The following is a 21,172-nucleotide window of genomic DNA, read 5'->3' as shown; positions in this document are numbered from 1 at the left end:
CGGTCCGAAATCCGAATCTATTTTATTTATTTCTTAGTCTTCACGATCATTCGGGGAGTCGAACTTTTTCAATATAAAATAAGTGGTGGCTGAAGAAGAAAAAGAGAGTTGTAAATACTTATTTGGAATCGTATATCAAGTTTGTTGAATGTCTATCGACTACTGGTTGGTTTATTGTTAGATTTCTTAAACGAGGTCAGAAGTTTGAATTTTGCCACGTTGTGGAGAGTTGTTTTCATAATGTGTTTTCATAAACGAGTTGTTTTTGAAATATTTGATTTGAATTAGTCATGTGATGTGTAGTGATAAGGTATATTTAGGGATGATCAATTTACTTGAACTTGATCGGGTTTGACCCTATCCTGTAAGGTATGATTTTTATTTGGGGTTTTGGGCAGGTTGGGTTTACGGTTTAATGTAAATTTTTTGATCTGATTTGGATAGTTATTAGAATAATTTTTTATTATATATTTAAAGATAATTATTGTTATACTAGTATATATATTATCTTACTAAATAAAAAAATTTATTCGAGTCGAGTAATGTCATGAATTATTACTCTAAATTTTAAGATGGGTGAAATATTATTAAAAATTAGGATGGATCAGGTTGGGTGGGAGCTTTTAATTTTTGGGTAAATTATACATTTAGTATTTAAATTATCAGTTTTGGTTTGTTTAGTTCCTAAACTTTCAATTTTTTTAAAAAAACATAATTACAATTTAGTTTTTGTTTTATTTTAGTACCATACCATCAAATTTTTTATTTTTTGTTTCATTTTAGTATCTCAATTCAAAATTAAACATAAAGTTTTGAAAAATTGAAAGTTGAGGTACTAAAACAGATCAAATTAATAATTTAAATAATAAATGAGTTAAGTTTTTAACGATGTAATATTAAAATAAAATGAAAATTAAATATTGGGTATGTTTTAGAAAAATATAAAGCTTAGGTAATAAAAATATATTAAAATTAATAGTTTAAGTATTAAATACGTAATTTAACTTTAATTTTTCTGGTTGGGTGGGTCGGAAAAAAAATCGACCCGTTTTGTCGATAATAAAAAGAATATTAAGAGGAGCGAAAGTTAAGTTTTTGTATGTATCTCAATTCCTCAAAGATCCAATTCACTTGGCACTCCAAAACTATGCACACATTTCCATAACTTAGCCTTTCGGCCTTCTCTTCTTTGGAATTGCGTACAAGAAAGGAATTCTCCATAAGGACACCTCAATACTGAATTAAAAATATTATAGGAATTTACATTTAAGATCACTTAATTATAGATCTTGGTTACAAACATATTATTTTTTTATTAAAATTATAAATAAATTATTCAATTAAATTACTATTAAAAGTAAATAATTTTATCGTTGAAGTTAAAATGAAAGTTTAATATAATATACCATAATAGTATCGTAGTTTCTAAAATTTACGCATTTTATTAATTTATTTTAATCTAAAATAATTTAATACTTTATATTAAAATCTCCTTTAATTCATTTTTTGTGATATTATCAAAGTAAGAGAGTTCATCGGATGAAAACAATAGTTGAATAATTATATTTTATTATAAGATAATAATAAATTACTGTTAAATTACTATATTAGGAAGGTAACATAAAAATAATATAACTAAAATAAAAGATTAATAACTAAAATGATAGTTTATTTAAAAAAAAAAGATTATTTTTATTAAATTATTTTAAGCTAAAATCAAATTAATAAAATATAAATTTAAAATTATTATTATATCAAATCATATTGTTATTTATTTTTAATTAAATGATATATATATATATATTAAAAATGACACGTTTAAAAATATAGTTAAATAATTTTTAATTATTTTCTAGATTGAGTACTACAGAGGTGAGGGCGACCTGCCTAATCCAATTATAATATTTTTTTCTTGAATTAATCATTAATATTCGATCTATTGACCAACTAATCTAGATCGAGTACTACAGAGGCGAGGGCAACCCGCCTGATCCAATTTGCTCTATTCACAAACGTCCGTGTTTGAACTTCTAGACTTACTTAAGGGACTTAGTGTTTCATCCTTCTAAACCAACTGATTATTGGTAATTATAATATTTTTTAATATAACAGATATACAAAAATATTTATTTTTTATTCTTTATTTAATATATTGAATTATATTAATATTTAATCTACAATAATGAGTATGTATTTGATCTTTATGATATGCATCAGCCCCCTGTGAAACATGATTCGCTGTCATTGCGGCGCCTGATCTAGTTTCTCTCAAAGTCATCAAACCCACCAATAAGATATTAATAAATAAACTTTCAAAACATAATAATAATCCTCAGATTATACCCTACATTCCGAAATGTTCCCTGAATTTATATTTCTTTTAGATTAATCCTCAAGATCAATATCATATTGTAACATGTGATATCAATTATCAATCTACAAAATACTATTGAATTTAATAACTAATTTTGAAAAGAAAAATAATAAAGGGTAAATTACGTTTTTAGTACTTAAACTATTTATTTTGGTCTATTTTAATATCTATACTTTTCATTTTTCTCAAAGTTATGCCTAAAGTTTGATTTTTGTTTCGTTTAGTTATCTCATTCAAAATTTAACATTAAATTTTGATTTTTTTTTTTTTGAAAGCTTAGGTACTAAAATGGATCAAACTGATAGTTTAGGTACTAAATGCGTTAAGGTTTTAATAATGGGATACTTAAATGAAACAAAAACTAAACATTAGATATGATTTTAAAAAAATTAAAAATTTAAATACTAAAATATATCAAAATTAGCAATTTAAATACTAAATATATAATTTAATGTATATTAAATTTTATAAATTCATCGAACCATCTCAATAAATTATTATTATTATTATTTTGTTGTTTGAAAATCCATCCCAATAAATTAAGATGAATTATAAGAGGTCTTTTGAGGAAGGTGGAGGGGCCAGCCAGGGCTTCATTCATCTTCTTTGGAAGATCACGACAAACCACCAAAACCAACCCCGTCTTCCCATATCAGCAAACTCCCTTCCCTTTTTCATGGAGATGGAAGCCTCTTCACCCAATCAACGCCTTGCTTTTGGGAAGATGGGTTATGGGTATCTATATATCTCTTCTTTCATCTTCTTCGTTTGATTCTTTTCTTTGTTTTTTTTTTCAATTCATTTCCACTCATGATTTCTGGGTTTTTGTTCTGGATTTCTTAGATGCCAACATTATAGGAGGAGATGCAAGATTCGAGCTCCTTGCTGCAACGAGGTTTTCCCCTGTCGCCATTGCCATAACGAATCTGTGGTATTTTTCCTCCTCTTTTGGATTCCCCTGTTTTTTAGGATAAATTACACAAATGATCTCCTATTACAGGATGATCTCCTATTACAGGATGTTGCTTTATTAAATACTCCTACAAAATGGTTACCTACTATGTTGAGTCCCTTAAAATGGTCATTTTAGTATATAGGATAAAATCTGATCTCAGAACTGTTTACTATACAAGTATACAAGTAATCGTATACTCGTTTTATAAATTTTAATAGTCGAGGCTCAATAAAATAATGACCTATAATTTTATATTATTTGGTAACTTTTAATAGTCAATAGATTCAACAAAAGGGCATCAAATAATTGGGGGACTATTTACGTACTTTATCTGTTTTTTTAATTTTCTGTTTGAAGCTGGTTTTAACTTTACTTATTTGTTATTCAGAGCCTGTTGAGTAACCCTTTTGATAGGCACGAGCTTGTTCGACAAGATGTTAAGCAAGTACGGCATTGAAAACCCGAGCTTTTCAACTTATTTTTTTCTCTAACCTTTGTGTTACTAATATGTCTTTGTTCTTTGTTCTTTCTTATTTGTTTCTTTTAAGGTTATTTGCTTGGTCTGTGACACAGAGCAGCCGGTATGTATGTTTCAGATTTTTTTTCTTTCTTTCAAGCTCTCAAGTTTGATGTTGAATTATGTTGTTCTAGGTTGCTCAAGTTTGTTCGAATTGTGGCGTCAACATGGGAGAATACTTGTGCAAAATTTGCAACTTCTTTGATGATGATGTAAGTTCATATGTATATATATAGAAGAAATTATGAACTGGTTGATGGAAGAAATTATGAAGAACAAATTATGAGTGTTTGACACATATCCGGACATGAGTGCATAGATATAATCCTCCGAAGATTGTCTGAATATGTATAAATATCCGTGTCTGACCCTCACAATTGAGTCTAAGCTCATATATATGTAGAAGAAATTATGAAGTAGTTGATAGAGTTCAGTTCATTGATGATGATGTTTGACACATATCCGGACATAAGTAAATGAATATAATAATCCGAAGATTCTCCGAATATGTAAAAGTATCTGTGTCCGAAATTCGTGATCGAGTCCTAACAGATCATTTGCTTTTCCTTGATGTTTACCTTTTGATTGTACATGATGCAGACTGAGAAAGGGCAGTTTCATTGTCATGATTGTGGGATCTGCAGGTTAGTTTCCAAGTTTATGCATATGAAATATTATGTTGTTTTTGATTATTCAAATGCGACTAATGGAATGGTTTTGGGAATAGGATTGGTGGCCGAGAGAATTTTTTTCACTGCAAAAAGTGTGGTATGTACTTGAACTCATTCTTTTTACGAGTTCGAGAAACATAGATGCTGAATGCCGGTGTTTGGCACGGTTTCTATTCCATGCTGACTGCTGTTTCGATTTGTGCCTTATAATCTGTGATCCTGTAGGGTCTTGCTATTCCGTTGCCTTGCAAGGTAATCATACTTGTGTAGAGAACTCAATGCAGCATCACTGCCCCATCTGTTACGAGGTATACGTCTTTCGGTCTTTCTCCGTTTGTAATCTTGAACTATTCTCGTCGGCTAATGACACGTCGTTTTGTTTCTCCAGTACCTATTCGATTCGTTGAAGGATACAACCGTGATGAAATGTGGTCACACGATGCACTACGAATGTTACCATGAGATGATTAAGCACGACAAGTGAGCGACCACGTGTTTTTGTTTCGTCTAAAGCTTGGTTCCAGTTTAGTTTTTCACTGGTGAAAAATCTGAGTTTCATTACATTTGTTTTTCTCAGGTATTGTTGTCCCATATGCTCCAAGTCGGTGATCGATATGTCCCGAACCTGGCAGAGGATAGATGAAGAGGTAAGATTTCTTCGAGTTTAGCGTCATCAAACTGTAAAGCTGAATCATGATCGAATAATCTTGCTCTTGGACAGATCGAAGCGACCCCAATGCCCGAGGATTACCGATATAAGGTCTGTAATTTCAATTCTTCCCATGCCTAAATAACCTGTTGTTTTGTGTTCGAGTCTCGAATATCGAGTTGATTTGAGCATTGAAATGCAGGTTTGGATCCTATGCAATGACTGCAACGACACCACCGAAGTTTACTTCCACATAATCGGACAGAAATGCAGTCATTGTCGATCGTACAACACCCGAACAATCTCCCCGCCAGAACTCCCTCATTGAGGAGATCGTGATCGAAGAACCGAAGCCGATGAACTCGTGGTGTCTAAAGGTTACCATTAAAACGGAAGACGAATTCTTCGATTTTGCGTTTCGTGATTCGATCATCCCGATCTGTCATTGCCATTGGATTGATTATAATTCAAATGACACTGCCATCTTTCTTATGTTATAAACATTTCTCAGGTTATTCGTACTCCATCTTGGAGTTGAATTGAAACAAGAAAGGTTTTTAAACGCTATATGGTTACAATATTCGCATTTATAATATTATATTTTAGTTTATGTAAAATTTGATACATTTGTACATTCATGAGTTCATATTATTATTGTAATGTGTTTATGTCAAAATTTCTTAATTTATAATAATATTTTTTTCACTTTAAATTAATTTACTTAAAAACTAAATCATGTTTTTTCGGGAAAATTATAAAAAAATATATATATAAATAATTAATACATGCAGTTTTAGTTTGATTATATTTTCTCTTAACTGTATAATTGAATTTTATTTTTTAAAAACAACAAATATTATATTTAAAATTTTATTGAAGCAATTGTACATAATATTTTCAAATCACCAAGTTTTATTTTAAATTAATTGTTAAATTTCAAAATATTTTATATCATTTCTCAAAATATCAAATATAATTTTATTTTGATTTTTCTATTTATATGTTATTTTTATTTTGTTGGGTCTTCTATTATTAAAAGTTAAAAAATATTGCTTTGATCATAAGGTGTTATTTTGTTGAATTATTTACCATTAAAGTTACAAAATAATTGTTCGACTCTTCTTATATTCAAAACTCGTCATTTTATCTTAAAAAGTTGGTGACCGTCATAGTTAAACGTAAACATATTGAATAAGATATGATAAAATATGATTTCAGAACTATTTGAGTTGTATTTTGTGGATCGATTCTCTATATTATACTGCCGAGCCGATGCTTGAAATATTATACTGTCGAGTTAGTGCTTAAAAGCAACGACAATGTCAGTAGACATCATTAAAATATAATTTTATTATATCTCAGTCAGTAGGTTAACATCTAATTTAGACGACCATCATTTTTTTAACGAATATGATAAATTTGGAACATATGAATAGTCAAGTAATCATTTTGTAACTTTTAATAGTCAGAGACTCTACAAAATAATACATTATAATTTAGAGACCATTTCATAAATTTATAGTAATGTGATTTATCAGGGACAATTCAAAAAATCTTAATAACTCGATCAAATCAAACCAATCTTATTATAACCTGACCAAAGTTTAAAGATTTATCTAACTAGATTTGTCTATAGACCGAGTTCAACCGTGTCGTAATTCGATAGTTTTTATTTTTACTTACTTCAAAAATAAGTGGTTAAAGTATATTATATTTTTCATCTAAGAGTATTAAATATATCATATTTTTAAGCGCTCAAAGTATAGGGTAAACTACGCATTTAGTATCTAAACTATTAATTTTGATCAGTTTTAGTATTTAAATTTTTAATTTTTTTCAAATGGATGTCCTTTGTTCCCCATATGTAATGGGGTAAGGGGAGATAAGATAGTAGGATGCCCCCAACACTAGGTTGAGAGCAGCTTCCGTAGGAGAGCTCCAAATTATGAAATGTCCTCCATGGGACTCGATCCCACGACCTCAAGGTTAAGAACCTTGTATTTAGCCGAGAATTACGTTTCTGTGTATCATTTTCTTCATGTTTTCTCTTTCTAAATTAGGCGGGAATTACGTTTCTGTCTATATGCAGAGATTTTTACACAGGGACTTATTTGCAGGGATTACTTCCCATTACAGACGCACGTATGAAAACTGCATATGATGATTGTTTAACTATGTATTTATTAATTTTATTTATTTATACATGCATTGGATTTTTATCTTTATTTTTAAATTTTTCTGACTGCCGGAGGTCTTCTACGGAAGTTGTCCTCAACCGGGCGTTGGGGGGCAGCCTACTACCCTACCTCCCCCTTACTCCATTGCATATGGGAATAGGGTTTTGTTGATGTTGTTGTTGTTGAATTTTTTTCAAATATATATCTAATGTTTAGTTTTCTTTTCATTTTAGTATCTCACAATTAAAAGCTTAACGCATTTAGTACCTACACTATCAGTTTTTGTCCATTTTAATACCTAAACTTTCAAAAAAATATCAAAACTTAACATTAAAATTTGAATATGGGTACCAAAATGAAACAAAAACTAAAGTTTAAGTATGATTTTAAAAAATTGAAAGTTTAGGTACTAAAATATACTAAAATTGATAGTTTAAGTATTAAACACATAATTTACTCTAAGCATATCATATTTTTCATTTAAGTACCCTACGATGATGAAGAAATGAACTTACAAAGGGCAGAGAAATAGTGCCACTTAGCTTTGGCAGCAACGTCGACGGGAGGGAAGGCCGGCCTGAACTGAACGGGGACGAACTTGTTCTGCTTATTTACGCATACAATTATGGCTGCCGCTAGTGTTAGAAGCAGTGCCAAAACCCTTGAGATGGAGTCACAGATACTCACAATTTCCCTCTGTTCCTTCAGCACACTGCTCCTCTTCTTCTTCTTATGTAGTTGTGTTCAGGGTTTAGGGAGGGAGGGATAGGCCACAGCCTGCTTCTCCCTATTCCCTCGGGCCTCGACTTGTCTTCAACTTTTTTAAATTTTAGCATTTTTATACAAAAAATAGTGAACTAAATTACTTAGGCCCAAAAAATTATAATTTACTTTTAGGTGTCTAAAGATTTTTTTTAAAAAAAAAATAGGTATCTAACATTTTATCCATTAAATTTTTAGGTGTCAACAATTATTATTTTTTATTTTTTATAATAAAAATATTATTTTTAAAAAAAAAATTCAAAAAAAAATTAATCCCACGTCGTCTCTCTCCCTCCCATCCCCTACCTCCAACGATGAAGAAGGGTCACCACTGGTTGAATTTTATTCGGAGCAAGTGAGGAACTCAATGGTGGCGGTCGTTAACGTACGACTAGTTGTAGTCGTCGAAATCGTCAGAAAACAACGAAGGAAAACTTAAAAAACCGACTACCGTTCATGATGTTTTTCACAATAATCGACGTAGTTTCACGGTATGTGAGGGACTGGATTTTGGTCGCGATAGCAAGGCGATTCTGATAATGTTAACAGTGATGACCACATACCAACGATAGCCGATCGGTGGTGGAATTTTGTGGTTTTTTTAGTTTTTTTATTATAATATTAAATCTTTTAAAAATTAAAACTTTATATGTGTGACACGTGCCAGATAATGATCAAATTTAAAGATCGTTATTGTTCAGACACCTAAAAGTGTAACGTTGGAAACGTTACACACCTATTTTTAGTGAAAATTTCTTTAGGCATCAAAAGTCAAATTGAAGAATAATTTAGGCACCTAAAAGTGTATTAAATCGCACGTACGCATGCGCGCGCACATGCATGAATCAAATAGCCATAGTTGTTAAGGGATTTGTTATTGTCTCTTGAGGCCTCATGTTTGAGCACGACATATGTCGGTCAGTAGGGATGGCAAAAAAACCCGAACCCGATGGAAAAAATCGAAAATCAAATTAAACGGGTCGGGTTCGGGGATGATAAACGGGTACGGGGACGGGAAAAACTCATTTATTTTAAACGGGGACGGGTTTGGTAATCCCCGCCCCGATTACCCGCCCCGATACCCGACCCGATAAATATTAAAAATAATTATTTATATATATATATAATATTAATAAATTTAATTTAAATAAAAACTATATATTTAATTTAAATATATATATATATATACCGGCCCGATTCTCGGCCCAATACCGACCCAATACCTGGCCCAATACCCGTTTAAATAACCGTTTATGCTAAACGGAGATACCCGTTTCCCCGCGGTTTTCCCCGATTACCCGACGGGGATCCCCGTTTAAATCCCCGCGGTTTTTTAAACGGGAACGGGTACCGGTTTTTTAAACGGGGACAGGGACGGGGGGACCAATACCCGGCCCGAACCCGGCCCGAACCCGGCCCGTTGCCATCCCTATCGGCCAGAGATATGAATGTTCATTGCCAAATAGTTGAATCTTTGAACAAATATTACCTCAGGTTTACCCATATTTATAAAAAAAAAATGTATTTTATATGTATATATATACATACTACTTTGTTTGTTATTGTGACTGTAGTTCCCTTTTTTTGGACAAATATTATATAGGGTAAATAATTTATTTGATATTTTATCTATTCTCATATTTCTGTTTTGATCATACAATTTGTTTCTATTTTAGGTATCTCTGTTGTTAAGTTTGACCATTGATTGAATGAAAACAATGATGTAGAATGGTATAATAACAGTTTTGGTCTCAAAGCTTATATATTTTATCAAATTGACCTTAATTTAAAATAATTTAATAAATCTTTAATAATACAAAAATAAGTGCCTAACCTATACCCAAAATTGAATTTTGGTGCCTAAAGAATTTTTTGTTAAAAATAGGTGCCTAATATTTTCTTCGTTACACTTTTAGGCGTCTACCATTAAAAAAACCCGTTAAATGACACATGTCACTTTTATATTTTTATTTTTTAAAAAATAAATATTATTTAAAATTTACTTTTTAGGAAAAAATATGAATGTGACATATATCACTTAACATTTTTTTAACAGTAGACATCTTAAAGTATAACGGAGAAAAAATTAGACACCTATTTTAAACAAAAAAATTATTTTGGCACCAAAATCAATTTTGAGTATAGTTTAGGCACTTATTTTTTTATTAATCCTTTAAAATGTAATGTTAACTTATTAAAGTAACAAAAAATATTTCAAATTAAAATAAAGAATAAATTAATAGGAAATTTAAATATTTTGAATTTATTGAATTATTTTGATTTATGATCAATTTGATAGAATGTGTAAGTTTTGAAGACTAGAATTATTATCATACCATATCACATCACTAATTTTGTTTAATAAATGGTCAATTTAAAGACACAATATAAAATAAAAATCAAACATAACACTGGGATATTTTTAAAGAAAAATAATTGAATGAGCAAAACAGAAACATGTGAACAGATGAGTGATTAAATATGTAATTTACCCTATCATTTATCAAAACTATAAATTATAGTTATAGATAGATTATAGATAAATCTATATAATACTGTGGCAACATTTATGTACTTCAAAATTTGACATTTAGAGCATTAAATGGTAGAAAATACAGTTAAGGATCATTAACTTTTGGTATTTTTACCTAACACAATACCTTAATGCCCCCATAAAGCTGAGGTTTCCTATTTATTTATAATTTATTTAATTAATAAAAATATTTTAAAATTAAGTTGAATGAAGATAATTATATATTAATATTCTAAAGGGTAAACTATGCATTTAATACCTAAACTATCAGTTTTTGTCTATTTTAGTACCTAAACTTTTAATTTTTCAAAATCATGCCTAATGCTTAGTTTTCATTTCATTTTAGTACCGCCATTGTTAAAAATTTAACGCGTTTAGTACCTAAACTATCAGTTCTGGTATGTTTTAGTACCTAAACTTTTTTTTTTTCAAAACTTAAACCCACCTTCTTTGGCATTGCTCTCAACTTGAGTTGAGGTGCAAACAAATAAGTTTTTGTTTTTGTTTGTTTGTGTACGTTTGCTTGTTTGTTTTTGAAAGCATTCATGTTTCTTTGTTTATTTTAAAGATGTTAATGTTCGGTTCATTTAACACTCGTGAATATGTCCGTTTCTTTGTATCGATGGTACTAAAATGAAACAAAAACTAAAGTTTTTAACAGTGGAGACTAAATGAAATAAAAATTAGACATTATGTATGATTTTAAAAAACTGAAAGTTTAAGTATTAAAACAGACCAAAACTGATAGCTTAAGTACTAAACACGTAATTTACCCTATTTTAAATTATATATTAAATTACTGAAAATATATTAAGTTAATGTATGAATCTAAATTAATTTTTGAGTTAATGATATACATATTAATTTTAAATATACTATTTCAATTTATCATAAAAATAACAATCAAAATAGGTATACATACTAAAAATCAAATGTCAACATTTGAGAAAAACCATGTATTGAGCTCACGTTAAATGAAAATATACTAAAAATAAAATGTCAACATAGAGTCTTCCTTTTAGGATTAGATTTAGAATTTACAAAAATAATTATATGATACTATAAAATTTTATTTTTCAATATCCGAACTCGTAATCTTTTAAGTAAAGATGATCATGAGTCAAATTGTGTCAACACATTTGGCTCACTCACATTCGAGTTGAAAATTAAACTATTCTACTCGCACCCAACTCAACTTGAGTTTAGAAGAGTCTCATCTAACCTGAAACTCGATCCGACCTTTTAGGTCAAAACTCACACCTAAACCGACCCAAATGTAAATATCATTTTTATTATGTAAAATAAACATCTAATTGAAAAAAATAATATATAAATAGATATTATTATAATTATCCCTAAATATATAAATGATTATTATAATACTATCTTGAATAAAATCAAGATTTTTCACTTTAGATTTAAACTCGATTTCATCATTCAAAAAATCAACATAATATAAACTGAACTCGAATTAAAAGAAAACACAATTTAATCTTATCAAGTCAAATAAAAACACACTAAATTTGGATAGAATACCCATCCTAATTGCAAAATAGAATTCTAATAGTTAACCTACTATCATTAGGAATGGATTAAGGACTCGATCCGAATATGTAGATCCATATTCATTTTATAGGGTATGGATCCTAAAATTTTAGACTCAACGGATCCGGACCGAAACTGAATCATCTAATTAAAGTATTGATCCAGATCCAGATCTGACACTAAGATACATGGTCTGAACTCGTTTACCCATTTTATATAAAAGTCCACCTTTGGTTTTGAAATATATATATATAAATGACATAATATCTTTTAAAATATATATAAATATTTTATAGAGAAAGATGTTTGAGTTCTTATAGGGTTGAGTTATAATAGGTTTTAACTAAGCTTACGATAATAGAATGTTTCATGATCTACATTTTTTTAATATTCGTGTTATTCAAAAGATATTTGTGTAATTGTGTTGGAGTTTTTATTTGAGACTTTAGTTTATAGTTTTTTATTTTATTACTAGTTATATTGAAACTGGAGATGTGATGTGAATTTAGTCAATGACAATTTTATTACGTTAAAAAATAGGTTGAATGGTCTTTTTTTAATAGACCCGTTTTGGATCCAAATCCGTTGGATTTAGATCTGAGCCTCAATTTTTCTAGACCCGCAAATCTGGGGTGAGTCTAGATCCAGGATCTGAAAATGGGCCTGAATCTGAATCTTGCTAGATCCGGTCCAGATCCAACCCATTGCCATCCCTATCATGAAAAAAAAATAGGTGCATAGGAATAGAAGTGCTGGTTGTTTTAGCCAACAAGAAATTTAAAACTTATTTCATTTAGTTTGGTTTGACGTGGTGCCGTATCAATGGCAATATATATAAATATATAGAATTAAGGGTAAAGTACACAAATGGTCCCTCAATTATAGGATACTACTTTATTGAATCTTTTGACTATTAAAAGTTACAAAATGGTTCTTTAACTATAGAGAGTTGTTTTGTTGAGTTCATTGACAATTAAAAGTTACAAAATGGTCACCCGACTATTAATTATGTTCCAAACTTGTCCTTTTTCTATTAACATATTGACTGATATATAATAAAATTTGATCTCACAATCTTAAACGACTATCATTTCTCAGATAACATGTTAAGATCCAACTCAAACTCAGACGGGTTTGGAACATAATGAATAGTCGAGTGACTATTTTGTAACTCTTAATAGTCGAGGAACTCAACATAATAATTCTCTATAGTCAAAGGATCATTTTGTAACTTTTAATAGTCAAAGAACTCAATAAAATAATACCCAATAATCTAAAGACCATTTGTGTAATTTACCCTAGAATTAAATTAATTTTGACTGTATTAGAAAATACACAAATTTAATAATTCAATTATTGAATTTAACAACCAATTACAGTCGTTGATTGCATGAGTTTATGAAATCGATACTATATCTAGGCTATTTGATACATGTTTAAGGGAATTATTTGCACAACAAGTTTAGGGTGTCGTGCTTGAGTTAATCAAGTATAATTATGTTCTTATTTTAATGTTAATTTTATTTACTTAATATAATTTTATTATTATAGTTAATTTATTTTAGAAGTAAATAGGAATGGATCGAAGGATGTAGAGACTCTCGCATCCCTTAAAAACTTCAAATTTTCATGTTAAGGGAATTATTCCTTTGTCGTACTTTCGTTATTTTCTCATTTCACATTTTTATTCTCCTTTTTTAATTTTTGAAAAATATGTCCTTATGACATGTATTCTTCTATTTTTTGGGTCGATCTTCTTTATCAATATTTTGGTATTTTTTATTTATTTTTTCTTATGGTTGGATTTAACGTCGCCTCTATTGATCAAAATGATGCTTATTTGTTGTCATGTTGATGTTCTCTCTTTTGAACCTCATATTGAATTTTGATACATGATTTGCGTTTGTAGATAGTTTTTTTCTTGTTGTTCGACTCTGATTTACGCTTTCACTGTGATCTTTAGTAGTTTGATCTCGTTTTGTGGTTCATTTACATATGCAATTAAATTTGTTCGTGTCTATCTTTTGTTCAATTTTTTTTACTGAAAATTTTAAACTTTTTCTTGTATGATCTTAAGTAACTAGTTTCTCGTGTTAATATTTATAGAGAAATATCCCCAAATATATGTTTAGTTTATAATTATAGTCGTAAACCTTTATCGTAATTCTAAATATTTCTTCTTTTTAATAAAACTAGTGACTTCTATTAAAAATGTATTTTTGGATACATATTTTGTTTTGAGTCAATTGCATTAAATGTCCTCGAATTATAACTCAAATTTTAAATTAATTTCTAAAATTTAAAATATTTCAATTTCATTCTCAAACTATGAATCTTATTCTAGATTAATCCTTAAACTATTAAAATTTTTAATTTCACCCTTAAACTATGACACTTATTGTAAATTAGTCTCCAAACTTTTGAATATGTAAATATCATCCCAAACTATCAGTATATGCTAACCACATCGCTTGTCAATAAAATCGTTAGGTCGAGCTATATTATTATACATTTGAAAAAATAGGTTAAACTATGGTTGAAACTAATTACATATTTGGATGAATTTGGGATGAAATTGGAAGATTCAAAAGTTGTGGACCAATTTAGAATGAGGGTCACAATTTGGGATGAAAATTGGAAGATTCAAAAGTTATGAGACCAATTTAGAATGAGATTCATAGTTTAAGTATTAAATCAGAATATTTAAAAAATTAAAGATTATTTAAAATAAACATTATAATTTAAAGACGTATGACGCAATTAAGCCAAAACTTGTTGAATAAATTGCGCACAAATCAATCACGATGACGTGTTTTCCGTGAAAGTAGTAGTAAGCAACAACAACATTTACCAACACTTATATTGTAATTATATAATAATATGAGATTATTAAGTATGAGGGTAAATTACACCTTTGGTAACTGAACTTAATTCTCTCTCCTATTTTACTCAATGCATTTCCATTTTTCAATTTACTCACTAAACTTTATAAATTGGATTTTTTTGTCACTCTACTGTTAAAATGATTAATGACGTTATGACATTGCAATTTATATCAAAACGAAGTCGTTTTGAATTCTTGAAAAAAATTAAATTTAGACTAAAACGACTTCGTTTTGATTAAAATACGACCATTCATAACGCCATTAATTATTTAAAGGCAGAGTGATAAAAAATTCAATCTATAAAGTCCAGTTAAAAAAATTGAAAGTGATTAGGTACTTTCTTTGTCAATTTGTAATTGGGGTTTTAATTAGTTTAATATTTTGGGTTGATTTAATTAAGGGCATAGCCTTCATAGGGGAGAAAGTGATTAGGTTTTGACTATGAGCAATTAAGAACAACAAAAGGATAAGGTTTCACTTCCAAAGATTACAATTTGATTGCGATTTTCAACCTTTTCTTCATCTACTACTACCACCGATATATACACACACCTATATAAACGAAGATAAAATACACTTTTACTCACTGAACTTTATTCTCTCTTATTTCACTCATCGTACTTTCAATTTTTTCAATTTGCTCACTAAATTTTAGACATTAATTTTTTTTGTCACTCGACCGTTTACTCAGTAACGGGGTGCTCATGTGGTTTATTTTAATAATAAAACATGCCGCATAAGACTTATAATTAAAGAGATAAATTACACGTTTACTCACTGAACTTTACTCTCTCTCCTATTTTACTCACTATACTTTTATTTTTTTTCAATTAATATTGCAACATCATAATGCCGTTAGAAATTTAACGGTCGAGTGACAAAAAAAGTTCAATGTCTAAAGTTTAGTGAGCAAATATAAAAAATTGAAAGTATGGAGAGTGAAATAGGAGATAGAGAGTAAAGTTCATCGAGTAAGCGTGTAATTTATCCTATAAATAAATAAAAGGTAACTAATAATCAATTATGGATTAGTTTAACGGGATAAGATATTACATTCTTTTAAGTTGTAGACTCAAATTCTTATATTATGAATGGATTAAATTGGATTGAAAAATATCGTCCCTATAATAAGATTCTATAGTATCCGATCGAGATTGAATTTTTTTAACTATTTGTTTGTCTCTATATCATATCATCAACCAACAATTTATATCTTTATTTATTGGTTGTGTCTTTAAGGTATGCGATCGTTGTTATTAAACTAAGAATATTCTAAACAAAATATTATCTTATAAATACCCATACTATTAAAAAAATATTTATTTATTGTATAGATGTAACAAAGAAAGTTTGAGATAACCGTACAATCGTGACTCTTATTTTAAATAAACCTCTAAAATTTAAAATGATTTATTTCAGTTCTTACATTATTATCTCACTTTTTATTGATTTATAAAATTTAAAATATTTTATATTAAAATATTTTAATATTTTTAAATTTAACGTTTATTTAAATATATTTAATGTCATCGTAATTTTATTAAGAGTAAAGTATACAATGGTCATCTACTATAAAACACAATTTTGTTAAGTTTATTGACTATTAAAATTTACAAAATGATCCACCGAGTATAACGTGTTGTTTTGTTGAGTCTCTTAACTATTAAATTACAAAATGATCACCTAACTATTAATATGTTCAAAACTTGTCTTTTTTCGTTAAAAGCTGACGAGTGTCTAAGCTGAACATTAACCTTTTGACCGTGATATGATCAAATCTGATACTAAAACTGTTTTAGTTGTACAATCGTTTTAGATTCTATGATAAGATTTTATTATATCTCAACCAACGGGTTGACGTGAAGCTCAGACAACCATAAGTTTTTTAATAGAAAATGTCGAGTTTAAAATATGAACAATCAATATCCATTTTATAACTTTAATAGTCGAGGGACTTAACAAAAAAACGACCTATAACCGGGGATCATTTTATAACTTTTAATAATTGGAGAACTTAACAAAATAATACCCAATACCCTATCCAAATGGACAGCCACCAACTTATTGGCCCTGTTCTGCAACAATCATGGTCACTTTAAGGTAGAAAATTATTTTCACTCTTTCTTCAGAATCTAACCAAAAATCAGAATCATATACGTTTGGGAAACTAGTTTCCAGAATCGAACTTAATCTTTTTTTATTCTCTAAAAAATATTCATTATTTTTCTAATATAATAATTTATTGTTATTTTAAAATAATATAATTATTCACTATTTCTTTAATCCAATAAACTCTTTTGGTCTAGCAATATCAAAAAAAATTAAACTAATAAAAAAATTAAACATAAAAGGTTACATTTATTGAATTATTTTATGTATAAATTTTAGGGACTAAGATTGAATTACTTTCCATATCACATTCGAAGATTTTAATTTTAATAATACGTGGCATATTTATAATAATATTTTAAATAAATAATTATTTTAAAAAGAAATATAATCGAACTAATAATTCAGTGGACTACAATGTATTTTACCATGTGTATTTGGTTCACGTAATATAGGATTACTGAGAATATTGTATTTTGTGTTTGGTTGGTTTAACAGGAATATAAGATTACAGTGTTTGATTAAAGGAATAAAAGATTATTGGAATGTATATTTTACCAAATTGTCATTATATATTTGTTTTTTAACAAGTTGAATTCTACTCTAATATTACTATAATTAATTTATATATTTTCTTTAAAAATTTTAAATTCACAAAATTTATATAATTTTTTATAAAATTGAAAAGTTAAATAAGTTTAATGAAAGGATAAAATTTTATTTTAACCCCTGAACTTCATATAAAATTTTATTATAATTTTTTTTTTTGTAAATCTAAAATAGTTTAAGGATAAATTTATAATTTAACCTTCGTAGAATTTTTATTATTCAACGACAAAAGAAGAATGTTTTTGAAAAAAAATTAAGGGCATTTTAGTCCAAAACGCTGGTAATCCAACAATACCTAAGGGAATAGGGTAATCGCATTCCCGATAATATACCCCCAACATATCACTGTTGGTAATAAAAGATTATCGAGACCTGAAAATATTGACCAACCAAACGGGAGAATGAAGATTTCATTCCCCGATAATAAGATATGACGTGAACCAAAGAGCCCCTAAAAGATAATTGCATGAAGCAACCAAATTATAAAAAACTTGGTGTGCGTGTAATTCCAACCAAATTAATTAGGTTTTTCTTATGAGATAAGTCACCTTTGGTCTGTTCTAAAACTCCATATATACAACAAATATGCAGTAGCAGTTGTTCAGCGTTTTGAGGTCTGAGATTCCAATAATGGCATCAACTGATAAACCCGCCGTAGTCTCGGAGTCGCCACCGAAGTCTGAAGCCGTCCCACCGGAAGCGGCAGCGGACGCGGCGCTGGCTAAGTTTGCTTTCGACTATTCGTTCGTAGATGTCACTGCTCGGATCTTTGTTTTTGCGGCGGCTCTATGTTCTGTGGTGGTCATGGTTACTAGCGAGCAGACGGAGGTGGTTCCGGTGCCGGGCTTGCCCGGAGTTAGACTCCCACTTCCAGCGAAGTTCAATCATTCACCAGCTCTCATGTAAGTATAGTTTATACCATAATTTATACGTATTTGTACATGGTTTTATTTACTCAAGTTTAAGTCTTACAGTCTGGACGTTTTTTTTGGGCGTACGAGAGGCTTATTTGTTGAGCAAAACTAAGGATATCGGAATTGCGACCGTTATATAGCAATAAAGGTGTCGTCTAAAATCATTATTATACAACTAAGATACATAGTGTAACCGAAAACGCGACCGCAATTTAAATCTGTGGTCTAATTCTAGCTTGAAACAATCAGAATATATGGACAAAGTCTGGACTGAATTACAAGGAGTTAAGTTGTTCAACTTTGAGACCGACATAACACTAAATAGTACTTAAATCATAAAAATTAAGAAAGATATTAAATAAAAAATTTAAGATCAAAACTTGATTTTTTATTTTAAAATCATACACCCTAAAATAATTAAATCAAAAAAATTTGAGAGAGATAATTACTTAATTTTAGTGATTTTAAAATTATTAGTGACGTTAAATATAATTAAATCATTAAAGTTGGGTGACTATGACCACTCTTGCTTATAATGTGTATATGTCTAAAAATAGACGAATCGGATCGGATTGATTTTTTTTTTTAAAAATTCACACTTGGGGGCTAAGTGAAGAACAAAATGTCCCTATTACACATCTTGGTACCACAGACATTGAAGAAATTTGGAATTTCCTTGTGGAAATTTCATTAGAGAAGACAACCAAAGTAGACGATGATGTCTGTGTCTGATAGCTAGCATTTGTCATCGATTGAATGGTGGCCTAGGATGAAGAGAAACACACCAAGTTGACGTTGGTAATTAACATTAAAAGATTCTCATATATAATTATTATTTTTAAAATTATTTTTCACATTTTTAAAAGATTCTCATAAATATTTATTATTCGATATATTTATAATAGTATTTTAATATTAACATAAAAAATATAAAGCATATGACATATGATAATTGAATAAACCGATTCAAAAAATAAAGAATATTATTGCCACGGAGTTAATAATATTGAACTATATAAGGGGTCGAGTTGATTTTGAAACTAATGGGATCCTAAAAAATAATTGAACCATAAAAATTAAGAAGTTAGGACTTAATTTTATTATTTTAAAACTGGAAGGTCCTGAAAAATAATTGAACCTAAATTTTTTTAAAAGGGGTAAAGACCTGTTTTTAATAGGTTAAAACTATTGGTGTCTTAAAATGTAATTAAACCATATAAATTATTTACATTGGCAGATACTTCGTAGCAGCATTATCGGTAACAGGCTTATACAGCATTATCACCACTTTGGCATCAGTCTCGGTCATCCTCAAACCAGTTTATTCCAAAACCTTCTTGCTCGCTTTCGCTTTCCTAGACGTGGTAAGTTACTCGACTTCGATTCAGAAAATTTCGAATTTTTCTCGGCAGCTGTCGAATCGATTCCGAGCTTGAACCACCGAGTGAACCGAATTTGAATTTCTTAGATAATTTATAACCCCATATCGACCCCGATCATATGATGTAGGTGTTTGTAGGGATCGTTGCCTCCGCAACCGGTGCGGCGGGAGGCGTCGCTTATATCGGATTGAAGGGCAACAGTCACGTCGGGTGGACCAAAATTTGCAACGTTTACTCCAAGTTTTGTCGATACAATGCGAGCTCGATCGCGCTCGCGTTGTTCGCGGCCATTCTTCTGGCGTTGCTCTCGATGATGTCAACCTTCAAACTTTACAAAAAGATCCGTGACTAGGCAGGTCTTCGATGTCGTCTTAGTTTTCAGCTTAAGAAGCATTTGATAAATGCTAATTGGTGTTGTTTTTGTCATGAAGTAGGTGATGGTTTCTGTCTGCAAATGATGTTTTAATTCGTATTTCATGTGTATGTTATGTGGTTAATATGTTGTCTTCAATTTGTTTGTAAGTCGGCCATTGGTGGTGTTTCATGTAGTAGTTTAGTTTAATGAAATTTAATTCAACTGATATTTCTTGTTATCATTGTTTATAGTTAGGGATGGACATGGATCGGGTCGGTTCGGGTCGATTAGATTTTCGGTCCATCCGATCAGAACCGAAAATTATAAATCTTCCACCCGACTTGAATTTGACATGAAAAATATACACCTTTCATCCAACTCGAACCCAACCTGATTTTTTGAGATAAAATCCAAACCCGGCTCGACTCGACATGAAATAATATATGTGTTAAAAATATTATTTTTATTCAATAAAAATAGGGATTTAATTGAAAGAAAATAATATATAGATGAGTATTTTTACAATTTTCCCTAAATATATAAGGTAAAATTATAATTTTTTCTGATCTAGTTGGGTCGGGTATTTTTCACCCTAAACTCGAACCCGACCCGACCCGAACATAACCTTTAAAAAACCTAACCCGAACATGAAATTTTTTGAAAAATTCAGGTCAGGTCAGAACTCATTAGGTTCGAGTCTCATGCCCATCCTTATTCATAGTATGTATCAAACGG

At 29.5% G+C, this 21,172-nt stretch overlaps 2 protein-coding genes across 4 annotated transcripts; both read left to right on the top strand.

Moving 5' to 3' along the window:
• The first annotated feature begins 2,952 nt into the window (after positions 1-2,952).
• Positions 2,953-5,521, top strand: LOC120201217 (E3 ubiquitin-protein ligase MIEL1-like). 3 transcript variants are annotated; one of them, XM_039201875.1, is made up of 12 exons: positions 2,953-3,109; positions 3,218-3,305; positions 3,718-3,774; positions 3,878-3,910; positions 3,981-4,058; positions 4,447-4,490; positions 4,574-4,614; positions 4,743-4,825; positions 4,906-4,997; positions 5,095-5,164; positions 5,239-5,277; positions 5,369-5,521. In XM_039201875.1, the coding sequence occupies exons 1-12, from the start codon at positions 3,051-3,053 to the stop codon at positions 5,492-5,494; spliced, it is 810 nt and encodes a 269-aa protein (XP_039057806.1). In that variant the 5' UTR covers positions 2,953-3,050; the 3' UTR covers positions 5,495-5,521. The 3 variants fall into 3 exon arrangements, with proteins under 3 accessions (XP_039057806.1, XP_039057807.1, XP_039057805.1); XM_039201876.1 differs by having other exon boundaries at positions 2,955-3,109; positions 5,356-5,498; XM_039201874.1 differs by having other exon boundaries at positions 2,960-3,109; positions 5,366-5,521.
• Positions 5,522-18,383: 12,862 nt separating this feature from the next.
• LOC120201188 (CASP-like protein 1D1) lies at positions 18,384-20,549 on the top strand. Its single transcript, XM_039201845.1, has 3 exons — positions 18,384-18,688; positions 19,938-20,064; positions 20,210-20,549. The coding sequence occupies exons 1-3, from the start codon at positions 18,417-18,419 to the stop codon at positions 20,432-20,434; spliced, it is 624 nt and encodes a 207-aa protein (XP_039057776.1). The 5' UTR covers positions 18,384-18,416; the 3' UTR covers positions 20,435-20,549.
• Positions 20,550-21,172: the final 623 nt, after the last annotated feature.

The sequence above is a fragment of the Hibiscus syriacus genome, unplaced genomic scaffold (assembly GCF_006381635.1).
Source record: "Hibiscus syriacus cultivar Baekdansim isolate YM2019G1 unplaced genomic scaffold, ASM638163v2 tig00007043_pilon, whole genome shotgun sequence".
Lineage (NCBI taxonomy): Eukaryota > Viridiplantae > Streptophyta > Magnoliopsida > Malvales > Malvaceae > Hibiscus > Hibiscus syriacus.
The sequence above is the reverse complement of the archived record's forward strand: the minus strand, read 5'-3'. Positions and strand labels throughout refer to the sequence as shown.

Excerpts from the sequence above, each read along its gene's own strand:
- LOC120201217 (XM_039201874.1), top strand. The coding sequence starts at position 3,051 with ATGGAGATGGAAGCCTCTTCACCCAATCAACGCCTTGCTTTTGGGAAG. Across the intron at positions 3,306-3,717 it reads ATTGCCATAACGAATCTGTG|AGCCTGTTGAGTAACCCTTT; the intron begins GTATTTTTCCTC and ends TTTGTTATTCAG. Across the intron at positions 4,059-4,446 it reads GCAACTTCTTTGATGATGAT|ACTGAGAAAGGGCAGTTTCA; the intron begins GTAAGTTCATAT and ends TACATGATGCAG.
- LOC120201188 (XM_039201845.1), top strand. The coding sequence starts at position 18,417 with ATGGCATCAACTGATAAACCCGCCGTAGTCTCGGAGTCGCCACCGAAG. Across the intron at positions 18,689-19,937 it reads AATCATTCACCAGCTCTCAT|ATACTTCGTAGCAGCATTAT; the intron begins GTAAGTATAGTT and ends TTACATTGGCAG. Across the intron at positions 20,065-20,209 it reads CTTTCGCTTTCCTAGACGTG|GTGTTTGTAGGGATCGTTGC; the intron begins GTAAGTTACTCG and ends CATATGATGTAG.